The 18,643-nt window shown below is 43.8% G+C and overlaps 1 protein-coding gene across 2 annotated transcripts in view; it reads left to right on the top strand.

Annotated features, from left to right (window-relative positions):
• Tmem183a (transmembrane protein 183A) overlaps positions 1–10,713 on the top strand; it is a 16,238-nt gene extending 5,525 nt beyond the window's left edge. Inside the window, exons 4-8 of one of the 2 annotated variants that reach the window (XM_028764647.1) lie at positions 1,386–1,542; positions 2,265–2,445; positions 4,688–4,768; positions 7,066–7,221; positions 8,598–10,713. In XM_028764647.1, the coding sequence (XP_028620480.1) occupies positions 1,386–1,542; positions 2,265–2,445; positions 4,688–4,768; positions 7,066–7,221; positions 8,598–8,783 (761 nt within the window). In that variant the 3' untranslated portion in view covers positions 8,784–10,713. Of the gene's footprint in view, positions 1–1,382; positions 1,543–2,264; positions 2,446–4,687; positions 4,769–7,065; positions 7,222–8,597 lie in introns of both variants that reach the window. The other variant, XM_028764646.1, reaches the window with a different exon arrangement.
• Positions 10,714–18,643: the final 7,930 nt, after the last annotated feature.

The raw sequence follows: 18,643 nt of genomic DNA, 5'->3' as shown, positions 1-18,643 counted from the left end.
GGTGTTTACCACAGCAGTAGAAATCCTAACTCAGGCCGGGCGGTGGTGGCGCACGCCTGTAATCCCAGCACTTGGGAGGCAGAGGCAGGTGGATTTTTGAGTTCGAGAGTTCGAGGCCAGCCTGGTCTACAGAGTGAGTTCCAGGACAGCCAGGGCTACACAGAGAAACCCTGTCTCGAAAAAAAAAAAAAAAAAGAAATCCTAACTCAGACGAGCAGTAAAAGTTCTTAATTTTTGAGCTTTCTCTTCAGCCCCAGTATCTCTGTTTTCTTATTACTACAACAGGCTTAATAATAGTTTCCTTAACTCTATTGAAGAATTAATGTTTATTGTTAAAATATACACAAAGGAACTTTGAAACCTTAGTACACAAATAGTAGTTTTTAAAGGTCTTAGATAGGTGGGCTTAATTGATAAAGCACTTGCTGCAAAAACTTGGTGGTTGAATTCAGATCCCCAGTAGTCAACTGGGCTTTTCTCTTTCAAGATAACTCTACCTCGTTTCAAGCTGAACGAAAGAAATTAAAACCCCAAGTCACCCAGGACACTGTTCTTTCAGGGGACTAGTATGATATTAACACCCACATCAGGCAACTGACAAATGCTTAAAACTCCAGCTCCAAGGAACTTGACATCCATTCTGGTCTTCATGGATTCCTTTATGCATATGTATTGCCATGTGCACGCATGCACACACGAACACACACTTTTTTAAGAACATGAATGGGGTGGGGCTGGAGAGGTAGGTCCTGTAAAATGACAAGTCCAACCGTGTGGGTCTATAATCCTGGCAGAGCTGAGACAGGGATAGGATTCCATCCTCTTTAGCTTGCTGGTGAACTCCAGGTTCAATGAGAGACCTTGTCTCAAAATACGAGGTAGAAAAATGATTGAAGAGCATTGACCTCTGGACTCTACACACACGTGTTCCTGTCCACACATGTGGCCATACAAGAAAATGTATGCACACATGCATGTACATACAACAAAGGCCTCCAGGACATTAACTCTTTACTTGGGCAACAGAAGACAAAAAAGATTTTAGCAGCTGGAATTACCAGGAAACTATCAGCTTGAGGAGCTTCCTTGGACCTGCTTAAAACCCTTTTCTTAGCCAGGCATGGTGGCACACACCTTTAATCCCAGTACTAGGGAGGCAGAGGCAGGTTTTGAAGCCAGCCTGGTCTACAGTGTGAGCTCTAGGACAGCTGGGGCTACACAGAGAAACCCTGTCTCAAACAAACAAACAAACAAACAAACTAAGACAAACAACAAAAGCCCCTTTTCTTAAATGTACAAGCTAGGAGGGAATTGGAATGAATACCTTTAGGTGTATGTGTAATAGATAGTATACAGAATTAATCTTCTTTTTCTTGTTTCAGAAGACCTGGATGGCGCTGGAGGAGAAGAGTATCCTATGGATATTTGGCTGCTCCTGGCTTCCTATATCCGTCCTGAGGACATTGTGAATTTTTCCCTGATTTGTAAGAATGCTTGGACTGTCACTTGCACTGCTGCCTTTTGGACCAGGTTGTACCGAAGGTGCGACCTCTGAGTGCCAGTGTTTTCTCTGTAGTTGATTTTGTTGCTGTTTGTGATTTGGAGCTCTGCCCTAAGTGATGGGCTCTTTCCACTTTGTCTCTTCCACGCCTTGGCATAACCCTAGCTTTGGATTTGTTGATATCTCTCTAAATCTTATGTTACTGATCCATGCGGGTGATTGTCTTCCCTATGGCTGCTACCCTACCCCTTCTAGAATCTTTTTTCTTTTTGCAAATGGTACTACTTCTGGTCCCAGAAAGAACTTAGACTTTTCCTGTAGAGGCATATCTTACTACGTGATCAGTAAGTGCTAGATTTTCATGTGGGTAAAGAGGTCTAGTGGACTTTATGAACTGTAGGATGTGGTAGGGATGGATAGAGAACTTGTTGGCATGTCTGACAGGGAAACCCAGTGGTTCTTCCCTGTGACAGATTCTTTTTGAGCAACTAAAGCATAGTACATGATTTTCAATTCAGAGGCTTATAATTCTGTAGAATCTGAAATAGCCCAAATTTAAATGGAAAATCTACAGGGTTACCAAGATGAAGAAGCAAGTGTCATGGATAATGTAATGGTAATGGTATTTGTGAGAACTAGGCAAGCTAGTATCCACCAGTGGAATAGTGGAGTAAAGCTCACATGGAAGTTGGGAGTCCTGGGAGACTGAGTAGGAGCAGACAGACAGGTTACATATTGGTAGGAGTCATGTGTCATGTTTCAGGCACTACACGCTGGATGCTTCTCTGCCTTTGCGGCTGCGACCAGAATCCATGGAGAAGCTGCGCTGTCTCCGGGCATGTGTGATCCGATCTCTGTATCATATGTATGAACCATTTGCTGCTCGAATCTCTAAGAATCCAGCCATTCCGGAAAGCACTCCCAGCACGCTGAAGAATTCCAAAGTGAGTGACACTTGCTGTTGGGGTTGGACTAATGGATTCTTGTATGGCGGGCCTGTTCCTGAGTCTTGTTTGTAGCTTCTTGATGGGGAGGGCTGTTGGTCCCAACCCATTAGGGGGCTAAATGTAAACTTGTACGTTTCAGAAGTTTCCCTTTTCTGACACATTCCTGCTGTGCTGGACTGGTGTATGCTATCCTTTCTTAAGGCTTTCTTACACTTTTAGCTAGGAAGAATACTTGAATGGTAGATGTATACTACAGTTTTCACAAAATGGTTAGTCATGACACAAATAACAAAGAGCTCAACTGATTTTCTGTTTCTAATGTTAACCTCAGCATCTGAGATTTCACTTCTTTCTTGACTTCCTTTAAGGATTCAGGTATAGACATCTTTACTTGCTAAGCCCCTGTGCCAGGCTCTGGTAGTTTCTCAGAGACTATAAGTACTCCAATTCATAGATTTTAGGATTCCAGACTCTTCCTATGTTTAGGTTCCCTTTATCCTAGGATTCTCTGCATAGTTTATATCCATGCACTGTGGACAAGTTTCGGGTATTCTCAATAAGTAAGTCTACTAGTTCTTGGCCCATTTTCTTTCCCTGGTGAAATCACTTTTACCAAGCTAGATGAATATAGTCGTTGCAATTATTTAGGCAAGTTGATGTCTTGGCCTGTATCTTCCTCACTGAGGATGCTGTGTAAGTTTCTTATCTTTGAATCTGTAGGTAACTGTCACACCTCTGTTCTGCCACTCTAATCCGTTCTGTAGCACTTCCTGTTCCTGTGCTTTGTGCCTTTATGCTCATAGACGTTATGCGATCTTCTCTCCTAGTCGAGCTCTAAGGTTATATTCATTCCAGGAATTAAAAGGTACTATTGTTGGAAAGTAATCAAGATTCCCCTTCCAACACATACACATGTAGGTCATCAAACTGTTTATAATGCTAGTTGATGGATTTAGGGCAGGAGTAGTGTGTTACATGAGTAGAGTTTCACCCTGAAGCTGCTTCTGCTTGTAATGTGAGTGGACAGTGTCCCATCTCACATTTACAGTGTCTTCCTCCCTAGAAGCATTTAATACTATCCGGTTAACTACAAGGAGGGTGGTAATCAGTACAGAGTTAACCATGCCAGGTAATGGAGCAGGACTGCATTGATTGGGCAAACTCCTCATGCTTGACACATCTTAGCGGCTCCAGTGCGCAATGCAAGGGCTACTGCTTAAAGTCTAAGATACTCGTATCTTCATATCCTCATTACTGTGTCTTTTTAAACATAGATTAGGTAGCCAAAGTAGATTGAAAAAAAAGATAAGCTCTTAATCCAGATAGTAAGCACAGGCTACCTGGCAGCCTCTTTTTGTGTTGTTAGAGATCCTCTGAAGAGGATATGGGTCCTGTAGTGGCAGATGCCTGGTGCATGGCCTCAACTTACATGCCTGTAATTGCATGGCACTCAGTTGCCAGCATGCCTAAAGGAAGTTTCCCATTTCCTGGACTCCAGCTTTTCGTATTTGATCCCCTCTCTCTCTTTTCAGTAGCATAGCTTGTGTGGGACACTGGAGCCGTTGTGATGGCAGCAGAAGTGTTTTCCCCTAAAAGCCAAGCCCATTATTTTTGATGGAGCAGCAGGACGTACAGGGCATGTCTGAAGGCAGGACAGCTGGCACGGCGGACGACCCACCCCTTGTCCCCTGGGAGGTACTTCACTTCTTGTGCTTAACCCTAGCTATAGCGTGACTTCATTGAGGGGCTTGCTTTAGACTGAATTCAGCGTAGCTCATTGGTTTCCATAGTAGCTGTCTGTTCCCAGAAGGTCCTGAGTGGCTTGTTCCTGTTATATATAGGGCTAGCCCTCCTTGCCTGCTTTGTGGCCTTGTTACCATCTTGCCTGGTGGCTACTTGCTGCCTTTATATTTTAATGTAGAACAGTGGCTGCTGAATCAGAAAACACCCCACACTGTGGATATATATTTCTATCTTTAAAGATGAGAACATAGGGGTTGATCTTAATAAGCTCTGAGGTTGACTTGTATTGGTCCCTCCACTCCTTCCTGAGGAGCACTGTGACTGTCTTCATGTTGCACCCGTGTCGAGTTGGGGGTCTGTGTGTGCCAAAGGAAATCCTCCGCATCAGGACTGTAGTTGGCTTTAGAGCTCTCAGATATTTTTGCTAATTAATTTTTTTGTTACTTTATAATATATATCAATGTCACTCCCTTAGTTTACTTTTTCTTTCTTACAGTGCTTACTTTTCTGGTGCAGAAAGATTGTTGGGAACAGACAAGAACCAATGTGGGAGTTCAACTTCAAGTTCAAAAAACAGGCATGTGTCCTTCTCTTTGTCTCTATAGTTTTATAAATTTTATTTTTAAAGGCTTGTTTATTTGGATGATTGAATGGTTCAGAGGATAAGAGAGAATACTGTATTTGTTAGAGGACCCAGGTTCTAGGACATTTAATAATACCCTCTTCTGACCTTTTAGGGATCACAATCATGAACAAACCATGCCCACACTCACCTTAAAATTAGGAGCTGGTTTATTCTGTATGAGGTGTTTTGTTTTGTTTTGTTTTTGAGACAGAGTCTGTGTATCTACATATCCCTGGCTGTCCTGAAACTTGCCACATAGACCAAGCTGGCCTCAAACTAATAGAGATCTACCTGCTTCTGTCTCTCAAGTCCTTGGATTAAAGACCTGTGCCACCATATCTGGCTTGTCTATTGAGTGTTTTGCCTGCATGTATGCACATGCACTCTGTGTATGCCTGGTACTTGTGTTGGCCAGAAGAAGATGTCAGATTCCCTGGAACTGGAGTTGAGGACACTTAGCCTCCATATAGGTGCTGGGAATCAAACCTTCATCTTCAAGAGTAGCAAGAGCTTTTAACTGCTGAGCCATCTCTGCATCCTTCAGATATCTTATTTAATGAATTTCACCATGTCTTAATCCCTTTGTGCTGCCATAACAAAGTACCAGAGATTGGGTTATTTATAAAGAACAGAAATTAATTTCCTCATAGTTCTGGAAGCCAGGAGATCCAAACAGATTCTGTGTCTCATGAGACTCTGGTCCCTCCACTGGTCCCATTATCAAGATGGCACCTTATTGTACCCTGTGTATTCTCACATACTGTGTATTCTCACATTCTGTGGTGGAAGCATGAAAGGAGCTGAATCCATTTTAAAGCCCTTATTGTAATTAGAGCCTTCACCCTATTCATGAAAGAGGAGTCCTTATCACCTTCTAAAGGCTCCATTTCTTATATAACATTAGGTTAAATTTCGAAATAACTTTTGGAGGGAACTTTTATATTGGAGAAAAGAAGATAGCATCTTCAGGTTGTTACCCAAGGTAAACCTAGACAGATTACCAGATCAGAGAGTGTGTGTGTGTGTGTGTGTGTGTATAGCATGAGGATATGAATTTGGCTACCCATGTAAAAACTGATGTGGTGAGTAATGCCAGTGTTAGCAAGTAGACATAGACAGAATAATTCTGGAGCTCCTTGGCCAGTCAATTAAACTAGTTGGATAGCTCCAGGTTCAGGAACAGACTGTTCAAAAATAAAATGGAGAGAGAGAGAAAAAAAAATGCTTGGCTTCCACGTGCGTGTGCACACATATCTATGCTCACACACTGTACCTCCACCCCACACACATGTCATGGGCAGCTGAGAAAAATTCACTATTTGTGGTATGCTAGTCAGTGTCTATTGCTGTGAGGAGACACCATGACATCAGCAATTTTTATAGAAGGAAATATTTAATTGGATCTTGCTTACAGTTTCAAAGGTTTAACCATTAGCATCATGGTGGGAAAGATGGTGGCATGCAGGCTGACACAGTGCTGGAGAAGGAGCTGAGAGTTCTACATCATATTTTCCTATTAATTTATTTTTAAAACATGGTTCTGGTAAAGAAATTTGACTTTCATGTCTTTGTAAGAAATTCACATTCTGTGATATCAACTAGATACCTTTCTCCACTGTGGAGTAGCCCTAGCAATGGAGAAATGGGACAGGAGACCAGAATTACTGCAAGAAATTGAATGCTGAGAGTCCTTTAGTCCTGAGACTTGTGAATCCTGTTTTATGTTTTTTGGAATCTGGAGGTTACTTCTGCATCTGCCCTCTTCTGCCGCAGACACTCGGAAGTCTGGTACATCACGTGGAGGTTGGAGAGTGGCTGGTAGAGCCATCTCTTGTCAGAGAGTGGAAATAAAACACACTGTGGTATTTGCTAATCTATACACTCTCTCTTTTTTAACTGGGAGATTCTTTGATACCTGCATGGAAACCATTATGTATACAAAGATGACAGAAAATGTTACCTCATTAATTTTAGTTTACCTGTTAGATTTTCCTTCACACTTCACAGCATCTTTTTTTTGTTTGTTTGTTTTTTTTTTTTTGGTTTTTTGAGACAGGGTTTCTCTGTGCAGCCCTGGCTGTCCTGGAACTCACTCTGTAGACCAGGCTGGCCTCGAACTCGGAAATCCGCCTGCCTCTGCCTCCCAAGTGCTGGGATTAAAGGCGTGCGCCACCACCGCCTGGCCACAGCATCTTAAAGAGCATACATATTTCCTCCAGGCCACTAGATTAATGCTCAACTCTGCTTAGTCTCCTAGATTAAAGAGCAAGTGTATGGAACGATTGCAACCGCCCATTCAATATCAAGATGTTCATACCAACCCTGACCAGGATTGCTGCCTGCTGCAGGTCACCACCCTCAACTTCATCTTTATTCCTATTGTCATGGGAATGATATTTACCTTGGTAAGTGAGGACTCAGCCCTTTTGTAGAGTCTCACTGTATATATGGTTTGAAAAAGGATTTGCAGATTTAACTACTGGGAAGAAATTTCTAAAGAATAATAAAGTTCAAAATTAAAACCAGATTAACACATGATGGTGTACCTCTTCTCTCCCATCAAGTAACTGCACACACACACCAAAACTAATAGAACCCACAAAATAATAATAATAGCAACAATAAAAACCCTAAACATCTCCCCAGATAAAATAAAAACAAAACAAGTGTGAAGTTAGATTTGCATATTAGAAAGGCAGATAATGGAGAAAAGCTAATTCTATTGAGAATGTTTTGTCTGTCTCCTCTGTAAGAAGAGGAAGGATTTTGTATCTTCCTGTATGTCCTGAAGGGAACATGGATAAACATTCACATGAGCACTATTAGGCATCCATATGCTACTGTAATGGAATATTAAAATAGATAACTAGTTCTGTCCTTGTGTGAGACTTTGATTCTTCAAAACTTGGCCAATAATTAGGTGAGTAAATCATAGATGTCTCTTAGCCTATACATTTTATGGTTGAGAAATATTTAATTGGATAGGCAGCCAGAAAGTTTGTTATTTGTCATTTGTTTTCTCTGTGTCTTAGACTTATGTTCAGAGATGTTTGGAGTTCCTCTCTATGATGAAAAAGCTTATTTTTAATGATAGACAATGTGTATATCATGAAGAACTTAAAATATTGCATACATTTATTCAGAAAGTAGAGGTAACATAGACTGCCACTGTCCTGTAATTACAGTTAACTTTCTGGGCACTGTATGTCTGTTAATAGGTTCAAATAGACATCCTGTCTATTTGTAGGTAGTTTCCTGAGGTTGAAATGTGTCATTCTATTTTTATCATAGGTCCGTCTCTCTCCTTTGAGGTTAAGCTGTTTTAATGACCTCACTGTGACTCATGTTCCGTATATGCCATACTAATTCTGTAGAAACCTCCATATAAATACGTGAGGACTTTTACACAAAAAACAGGACCAGGCTTAGGTTTTATAGATCTTGCCTGACTTGTTCATCAGTACATTATCAGAATTCCATCTTTATCCTATATGTGTAACAATTAGATGGCTTTTGTGGTAGTGTGTGTGCATAGATCCTAAATTATTTATCTGTAAGACCCTTTAACATCATAGATACACAAAGCAGAGAAAATCTTAACAAATATCACCCTGGGCTTTTGTGTCTTTATAAATGTGTTGGTGGTATAACTTAAGAGACAAATCTTGAGATTGAATCATTAAGGTATATTATGTGTAGACTATCTCAAGGAGAGCCCAAAGAGACCAAGGTTAAATACTAAACATTAAAATTAAATGCTAAATGTGCCTTTCTCTTCTAGTTTACTATTAATGTGAGTACAGACATGCGGCATCATCGAGTGAGATTGGTGTTCCAAGATTCTCCTGTCCGTGGTGGTCAGAATCTTCGCAGTGAACAGGGTGTGCAAGTCGTCCTGGACCCGGTGCACAGTGTTCGGCTCTTTGACTGGTGGCATCCGCAGTATCCGTTCTCCCTGAGGGCATAGTTCCTGCTTCCCATCCCTTGGGATGGCTTCCAGTCTAGTCCATTAGTAATCAGATTCTCTTTGGAAGGGGCAGCTGGATTGTGTAGCTGATTAGTGATGCACGGGCTGTTTGGGTTCCTGGGGCTCCTATTACAGGAGGTGGAAAGGTTGAATCAAGAGGAAAACCAACTATGATTTATAAACATTTTAATGTAAAATTTGCGTATTTGAAAGGAGAAACCTGGCCTCATTTTCTGTGTTAAACCTAAATTGGTACTTTTGAGTTTGTTCTTCATTCTTTTATCTCGGCAAATGGATGATCTTTCGTTAGGGAAAAGTTAAAGTCTTCTCTTCAAGGAAGAACGTTTTCCCTTACGGATTAGAGGAACCCAGAGGCTTAAAATGGTTGCTCCAATGTTGCTGCTCCTCAAATTCAAGTGAATATTTTTTTCTTTTCCCTTTACCCTTCTCCAGAAATAAAGCAGGTGACAGGGTGTCAGAATCTTACAAGATTGACTTGTGCATCTTTTTTAAAAAAATGCTTTTTGGATATTTATTACATGAATATTGATTGTTTTGATGATTTTGTATTTTGGGTTTTTGTTTTATTGCATGAGACTTGATAGTGATGGTATTAATTATGTGCCCCTGGTACTGTTCTAAGAACTTTATAGATTGTGTCTCTAATCCATGTGTCTTGCAAGGTAGTTGAAACCCTTCCCATTTTATGGTTGAAAAACTGAATCATTGACTTACCCAAGGCCAGAACTACTGGTCCGTGCAGAGCCAGGATCCTGCCTGACCCATGTCTTTTTTGCTACACCACAACTTCAAAGGCCAGTCTCATTTTTCTTGTGGTACATAGTGATAAAAAGAGTAGCCAGAGTGTGATGAGAAAGTAACACAGTGACTTATTTGAATCTTTCAGATAGGCATGAATTATCTGAAAGGGAAGACAGAGTTTAGGAAGAATTGTGGGGTTTACGTTAAATTGTTAGACTTTGTAATGCTAAAAGTCATTTTCAAAAAATACATTGCACGTTGAAAGCAGCTTTCAACTAGAAGCAATTAGTGGCTTTTCTCTGCCCTCTCCTGTCCTTTGATATTTTTGTTTTTCCTTTTTAAATCATCCTGTGTACATTCAGGATCCTGGTCTTCTCTTGCTACAGAAACGTTGACATCTTCCTTCGTCAAAGTTCTTACTGTCACTGGCATGCTCTGAGAAAAGGGTGTGGGTGGGTTTTTATTTCTTTTGCTAAGAAGAACGTCTTATTGCTTCCTTTCCCACCTGGATGTGGCAGAAGATGCACATTAAGATAATGCTCTCATACTCAAGATCCCGAGTATATCCTCTAGCACTGCAGTCCAGACTCCCTGCCCCACAATAGTCCTTTTGAGACAGGGTCTTGCTATGTATCCCAGGCTGGCCTTGAACTTAATCCTCTTACTTTAGCTGCCTGGAGTTGTTGGGATTATAGATGTGAGTCACCAGACAGGACAAAGACAGAACATATTCTTTAAACATAAAAATATTGTGGGGTAGATACTATTGTGAGCTAAACTGCTAAATGAGTATGTTGGTTTCTATCACCTTCCCCACCCCATGCTATTTAAAGACCATTCTTAAGCATCTGTTTAATACTGCTGACAGCTAGCCTTACCCACACTGAGGGGAATACTGTCACTGGTTGAATAGAAAGTGAGCCTGGGTCAATAAAAAACAACCACCAGAATTTGGGTACTTAATTAACAAAAGCAAAAACCCAAGGACAATAAGCACTTCACAGATTTCTGCAATCAAACGTTGCCTCTGAGGCAGAAACAAAGAAGCACAGAGTCTGGAGTTCCCTGAACAAAAGATTCCACGGAGCAGGGGGAGTTGTCCTTGTGGATTGTGTGTCTCCCATTTAGGTTTACCTTCAGTGGGTGAAATAAATGTGGCTTAATTGTTTTCTGGCTCAACTTCCGAGTTCTTGTGCCAAACTCCATGGTATGATGATAGATACTATATTCTCCCTTTGAAGTTACTGCCTCTGCTGTGTTCTTAACACATTGCCAACACCTGCTAAAGTGGTTCTTCATGGTTACCCGTGGCTTCAGTCTTCCTCAGCATTGGCTGAGTTGCCTTTTCTGGCGTCCTTCATGTTTTGTTAATGGAAGGGTGTGAAGAGTGTCAAGGGTTGCCTCTGTAAAAACTAGACCACCTAGAGAACGATTGAAACTTGGTATGTACTGGGTTTAAAAACTAATGATTTTCACTTCTTGATGTATATGTTCTTGTTCAAGAGTGTCAGACAAATAATCCAGATTTAGCTTCTCTCAACCCCTATCAGAATTAATTTCCTTGCTGTTCTCTAAAGATACAAGGGAATTTGAATATTTTGAGAGAGTGAATGAAAGACTGTATTAACTGACCTCAGCTTCAGCCTTACAGGACACTGCTGTTACGAGATGTGTATAGATCTGTAACTGCCTATGTACACATTGTATAGATACAGAACAGTTTTCTGCTGCTGGGTGGTGGCAGCACAGGTCGTCAGTACATAGGAGGCAGAAGCAGGTGAATCTAGGAGTTTGAGGCCAGCCTGCCTGGTCCACATAGTTCCAGGACGGCCAGGGTTGCACAGAAAAACCCTGTCTTGAAAAACCTAAAAAAGGAGGAGGAAAAAAAAGTTCTTCACACTCATAACAGTGCTTATGGGGTGTCTGTGAAGGATTTGAGTAGGCACTGAAATGAAACTTCACAAACCAGATGGAAAAGATACATTAATAGCCACGGGGACAGGGAAAGGGAGCAATTCAGGAAAATCGGTTTAGCTAAAATTTGTCAGAATTTTGGCATTTGAGCATGTTTTCATAGGATGTATGTATCAGACAAACACTTCGTTTTGTAGTAACAGCGTTAGGGCAGTCACATGCCTAAAAGCAAGCCACAATTCACTGAAGCACATACTACAGGAGTATTTGGATTTCCGGTTTCTCCACTTAAAAATATGTGGGAGAGAACAGGTGTGAAAGGCGGCAGATGACTGGCCATTTAGGGAACAGGTTAGACTCGGGAAGGTGAGTTCAAGAGGGTAGAAGTGGGTAGGATGTGCTTTGCATTCCAAGTCCTGGGGCCAGAACATCTACCAGATTAATTGCTTGCCCTGCCCTCTCAGGCTCAACCAAGATGGCGCACAGCATCAAAGCAGCGCCTTTGTCACGTGTGAACCAGGACTGGGGAGCGCCCGGGCGTGGGGGGCGTGGCCTCGGGAGAGATGGCCAGGCCCCGCCCTTGGGGGGGTGGGGCCGGGGTATCCGCGGAGGAAGGGGGCGGGTCCTTGAGGCCACGGTACTGGGCGGTGGAGGCTGCAGCTACCTTTGCGGGCTTGCCTCTAGGACGCCTCGCACTGCCGAGGTCGGGGGCGGCGCCCTGCTGTCTCTGGGCCTTCGGCGATTCCACGCAGGTGAGCACCCACAGCCCACTCAGCGGGGAGAGATGCCCCTTTCCCCAGCTCCAGCTCCCCTGAACAGTTTGAGGAGGAGTCTCTGTTAGTGCGCCTTGTGAAACAGCCTCTTCTGTGGTCTGGATGTATCTCTGCGGGGCGCGGGATTCGTTGCCCCTCGCCTTTGCTGTGCCCTGTGCCCTTGGGGATGAGGATGGGGGTCGATGCTGGTTTTGCAGGGAGGGCGTGGAGTTCGCCCTCAGCTCCATCTGCTGTCTGGGAGGGGGCAGCCGGTTGGACTGCGCCCCCACATCCTCTCCAGGAGAGTCGGAGCAAAAGCGCCTCTGGGCTTGGGGGCCAACTCTGCTCCTTTGGGCGAGCGCTTTTGAGTGGGAGGCTGAAGTCTTAGTTCTTCTCGGGGGGTCTCCATCCTTCCCGCGTGTCTCTCTACGCCCTTGGCTACTATCGCCAGCTCTGGATTCTTTCAACTGTCAGGCTGTACCAGAGATGCCCCTGTCTCCGCAGTGCTGGGGCGGTGGGGTGGAAGAAATGGCCAGCCGAAGGCCTGGTTGGGGGTGGGGATGAGGGTGGGCGCAACAGCAGAAGACGTTCGTAATAGAGATTACTGAACTGGGGTGGGGGTGGGAAAGAGGAGCTGATTAGTGAACACAGTAGGGGTATTTCCCAGCATGGATATTTGAGGGTTTTATGATGGGTAGGAAGGGAGGTCGGCCTGGAGGACTTGGAAATATGTTGTAGGTGGTTTCTCTGAGAAGGAGGAGGGATCTAACATTAAGTGCCACTAGGTGCTGATGTCACCTTTGAGGAGAGATGTGCTGGAGAGAAGGAGAGTTGAGGCAGCTCCTCAGTACTTGTTCATGGAGAGCAAGTGGTTAAGGGGGCTGTGCTTAGCCTGGTATGTCCCTCCTGGTGTGAGCTTAAGAAGGCTGCTTCAGAAGCCAGGTTTCAGGGACTCCCTGCAGTCCTTTCCAGAGTTGTTGGAATTGGCTCTTAGTACTTTATTCAATATTGAGTAAACATTTATTGGGCACTTGCTACATGTCAGACACCATGCTAGATAGATAGATACTTGCTCATCTAAAAGCAGTTAAGGCCCATGGAGCAGCTAAATGGTGCCCGAAATAGGCACACATCCCCCTATATCCAATGTAGTTATACTGTTAGTGGAATGGCAGAAACAAAACAAAACAATAAAAAAAACCAACCGGATTTTAACCCACAGAATCCCCACTGCTGTTAACTGGCAGATAGTCTTTAGGAACAATGACAGCTTGAATGATTTATATTGGCTATTTTCTTAGATTTGGGGCTCAGATCTGAGAAGGCTTCCCAAGGTAAATGATGTCTCAAAGTAATGAGATGAGGGGTAGCACATTGGTTTTGGGGGCCGTGGGGGGTCCTAGACACTGTGCAGTAAACACACCAACCGTCTCCAGAAATGAGTGGCCATGGGGGGCCAGCGTGAAGGGAGTTCTCATCAGACGGTTTAGGCCTGTGCTGTTGGGTATGTCATGTTGAGCATGTGTATGATGTCAGTCTATGAGCTTTCCCTCAGCAGCTGGCTTGTGAAGGAAGGATTGGAGGGATGGAGTAAGGCAGGCAGTTGGGCTTGTGGGTCCCCTCTGAGTAATGACTGAAATCTTAGAACTGGAAAGAGATAGGAGTGTTTGCTGTGGGTCCTTTCTGAGCCTCTGAGGAGAGTAGGGCTAGAGCCGGGGAGGAGATGGTTAGTTGGGCTGGGCTGGTGTTGAGGCAGGGGTGAAGGCCCAGGAAGGCCAAGGAGCTGGGCCAAAGGGATTTTAAGGTACAGGGAAGTTAACAGGCCTTGTTACACCTGAAATACTTTCCATGGGCCTCCAAGAGCTATATTGTGTTAAGCTGGTAGAGGATTTGCTCTATGGGAAAGTATGCTATACTGGCCGAGCAGTGTGTGTTTGTGTGTGTGTGTGTGTATGTACACACGAATGGTGTGCATGTGTGTGCTTGTGTAAATGTGTACGCTGAGAATGGAATGGAGACTGAGAAAGACTGAGAGTGTAAAACCTGCCAGAGTCTGGGTCCCACTTAAGGAATTGTAAGAAATGGAGGGAGGGAGTGGGGTCAGAGGGAGAGACAAGTGTGTATTGCAACCACATAAGTCACCATCTGTCCCCCCTCTGGCCTGCTAGCTCACTGACCTATAATTAGCTCTGGAGGGTATACGGTGCCGGCTCTCTGGAGTGTGGCACTTTGAGTGTCCAGCAGAGTTAAGAACACTCAGAGGGGCTGTGGGCCTGTGCTGACTGAGGACCACATCCCAGGACCACAACCCCTCTGAATTATCCAGTCTGAGAAGGGCTCTGTATTGCTGCAGTGGGAAAGGGCCTTAGGGATCTGAGAATGTTAGTAAGGGAGAGTTAGCTGGTGAGGCAAACAGCTGTGGGACGAGGGGCTCTGAGGGAGGGTGATACGAGACAGCAGATCCTAAGGATTCACTTTTGTCCACCCCTGGCTGCTGCCTCACTACACAAGCGTAGCTACTGCCTGGCTCAGTACTACCATTGCAGATGGGCCGAGGCTGTCACATGGGGTCTTCCTCCCATGTTTTCTAGCTGTCCCAGAAGAAGGCACAGGGCAGCTGTGTGCCTGAGAGAGTTGGGGACCGAGAGGTGTTGGCTCAGGGTCACTTTTTCTGAGAGTTTCAGTTGCTCATACTCTTGGTAGTGCTTAGCATTGACCCTAGAGTAGAGCAGAGACTGGTCAAACACAGCTCTGTACTGCCCTGAAACAAGTCTAGGTATGTCTGTCTGTATCCTCCCAAGAAGCCTGTTATGTATCTTACAAGTTTTCTGTATCTGTAACAGGACTCTTGGAGTGAGTATCGAATTGAAGCGGTCTGTCTTCTGATTCCCTGGGTTATATGAAGCAAGTTCTCCTTACAATTAAGATATTTAACCTGCAGCAGAGATGTGCCTGGGGACTCAGTATTATATTGTTACATTCCGTTGGGGGAATTGGCAGTAGATAACATGAAAATCCCTAAACCTGTCATAGAGCAGAGTATTTGGGTTTAGGTTTATGACCTTGAATGTATAGATTTGTATATCTATAGAATATATAGATTTGGCATATCTTACGTACTTTTAATTATAGAAATTTGCAATGTGGTTTTATATGGCAATTTAAAAAGCACTCATCATTTTTAAAAGTTTAAAAATATTTTAATGTAATGTGTGTGGATGCTTTGCTTGTAAGTATGACTATGCACCATGTATGTTCCTGGTGCCTGTGGAAGCCGGAAGAGGGCGTTGAGTCCCCTGGAGCTTTGGCATTATAGATAGTTCTTAGCTACTGTATGAATGGTTGGACTTGAACCTGGGTCCTCTGGAAGAGCAACCAATGTTCGTAACCACTGGGCCATCTCCCCTGCCCCTGAAATACACACACACACACACACACATACATGTATATATAGTTTGTTTTGAAGACAAGGTCTTTCTACATAGCCCTGGCTGTCTGGATCTTACTATGTAGACCAGGCTGGTCTCAGACTCACAGAGATTCACTTGCTTCTGTCTCCTGAGTGCTGAGATCAGAGGTGTGTGTCAGCCTGACCTGCTTTGAAATAATATTTTTGTCATATGAAGTAGTTGGTTTGCATTTAGAGGCCTTTGTTGCTATCTTGCCTAGCCAATGAGTTGAAGTCTCACATGTTATGTGTGTGTGTGTGTGTTCAGTAGGTTCTCATATAACACAGACTGTCATCAAACTTGCTGTGTATTTGAGGATGGCCTTAAATTTATGATCTTTCTGTTCCCATACTCAGGGGCTAGAATTACAGATGTGTAGTTCTGTGCATATCTGCTGTGTTCCATGATGACCACTATTTTCAGATAGATAATTGTCTTTTCTGAAGGGAAATAGGTTTCCATTCACTTTAAGCAGCTACAGGTTTGTGTGTATGCATGTGTGTGTGTGCATACGTGTGTGTGTTAGGTGGAAGATGATCAGTACAGTGGACCTTGGTGGCTACTTCAGAAGACTGCTTTTCCATGTGTGACTCAGAAGAGTCTGGCTGAGAGTGGATAGCTGGGAAGCCTGGCTGTATGAGATTGGCTAGGACTGGTCCATGCTGATTGACATTCTGAGAGAGAACATGGGGTAAACCCAGCCTTCTCTCATGGACATAGAGACCTGGGTATGGAGACCCTGAAGCACATCTCTAACAGGTTGAGGTAATCAAAGGGAGGGTTGGGCCCAGTTCTTCAGCCTGCCCATTCCTGCCACCCGAGCTCACATAAGACCAGTGTGGCGAGTCTGAATCCTTTGGCCCTGAAGGGACAGAACATTGGGATCAAGAGGAAGGTTTTATTCTTGCATCCCCATCCCTCTCTCCATTCCTCACAGATATCCTCACATAGCTTCACTTAGACTCTTCCAAGACAGGGCTGGAGTGATAGCTCTGTGGTTAAGAGCACTGGTTGCTCTTCCAGAGGACCTGAGTTCAATTCCCAGCAACCACATGGTGGTCCCTGACAATCTATAAAGGGATCTGATGCCCTCTTCTGGCATGCAGCTGTGCATGTAGCAAAGTATTCATACATAAAATAAACAAAAACCAAATCTTTAACAAATGCTCTTTCATGACCAACTGCATTTTTATGATCACACACATGTGCATGAGCTTTGGGCCCACTGTCCTTTTAGGAGCATGTGTACAAGAGTTCTTACCTCCGAGGTGCATATGCCTGCTATTACTACTTATACTGACATGCTCACACACCATCCCTGAGCCCTGATGCAGAACTGTAACTACACCTGATTATGGCTATTTATGGCATGTTTACACACTCACCGACTTTCACACACATGCTCAGGCCCCGATTGTCACGACTGTCTCTTACCATATTTTTTTTTTTTCGAGACAGGGTTTCTCTGTGTATTCCTGGCTGTCCTGGAACTCACTCTGTAGACCAGGCTGGCCTCGAACTCAGAAATCCACCTGCCTCTGCCACCCAAGTGCTGGGATTAAAGATGTGCACCACCATTGCCCATCTTACCACATTCTTATTCTCTTCCTAACTCTTACATGGACACACACACATACACATACATACCAAGCATTCTCATGGCCACATGCTCACATATTTGACTATGTAAAGACATATGACCTCCTTTTCCTCTGTTTCATAAACACACACACACACACACACGGACACACGTGCACACATACACACACACTTCTTTTACAGTGCTTGCATTTCTCAGTGGCTCTATACTCTGATGCTTCAGACAGCTGACAGCACTCTGATCAGTACTGTTTGCTGCAATGTGATATCTCCTTAGTCTTAACCCTGACTCACTAATGTAGTGACCTCTGAGCATTTTTCCCTCTATGCCAGAGGACCGTGTTGAACATTTGTCCCATACAGATCCCTGGCTTTGAAAGATTTTTATTTTCCAAATATACCATACATGTTGCTTTACTTCTTCTTTTGAAAACTATTTGGGAACACTTGTTTCAGTTGATGGCTCTGGTTAGTAGATGCCTGAGATGGTTGTGCTCGGTAATGAGAGCTGGGGAAGCTGAGGGCTGTGTCCAGTATCCATGAGATGTCTGGAATGTGGAAAATGGTGACAGGCCCCAGTGTTAGCTGTAACTGTCCCAGGTCTACTGCTCTGTTGCACTGATATTCTAGCTCTCTGGTTGAAACTTTTCATTTTAGCAAAATAGGAGAATTATATTTAGTATCTTAATAGACACACTTAAGCCAGCGATTGTTAAACCACATGTTAGACTTACATTCCTTTAATACAAATGAAACCTTACTCAAGTGTCCTGTGAAACAGATTTATAATCAATGAGGCTGAAGTAAGAAAAGGGGATTTGTGGGCTGCTGAGATGGCTCAGCGGTTAAAGTCTTCATGCCATCCATGCAGACTTGACAGCCTGAGATTGACCCTCAGATCCCACAGTGGAAGGAGAGAACTTGACTTCTGAGAATTACCTCCACAAGCATACTATGGCATACACCCATCCGGCCTCACACATATCTCACACACACAACAACTAGAATTTAAAAAGATAAATAGAGTTTAGAGCCCTTTGAGTTGGTCCCACCCTGGCTGTCCTTGAAAGTATGTCCTATAATCATAGCGCTCAGGTGGCTGAGGCAGTTGGATCTCTTGAGTTCAAGGCTAGTCTGGTCTACAGAGTGAGTTCCAGGGGAGCTAGGGGCTACACAGAGAAACTTTGTCTCAAAAAGCAAAAAACAAACAAAAAGAAAGAAAGAAAGAAAGAAAGAAAGAAAGAAAGAGAGAAGGGAAAGGGAAGAGGGGAGAGGGCAGAGGGGAGAAGGGAGGGGGGAAGAGAGGAGATGGGAGAGGGAAGAGGGGAGAGGGGAGAGGAGAGAGGGGAGGAGAGGGGGAGAGGGGGGAGGAGAGAGAGAGAGA

Source organism: Grammomys surdaster, unplaced genomic scaffold, assembly GCF_004785775.1.
Source record: "Grammomys surdaster isolate TR1022 unplaced genomic scaffold, NIH_TR_1.0 145, whole genome shotgun sequence".
In the NCBI taxonomy this organism is placed as follows: Eukaryota; Metazoa; Chordata; class Mammalia; order Rodentia; family Muridae; genus Grammomys; species Grammomys surdaster.
Note: the sequence above shows the minus strand (reverse complement) of the source record. Positions and strands in the feature narration are given on the sequence as shown.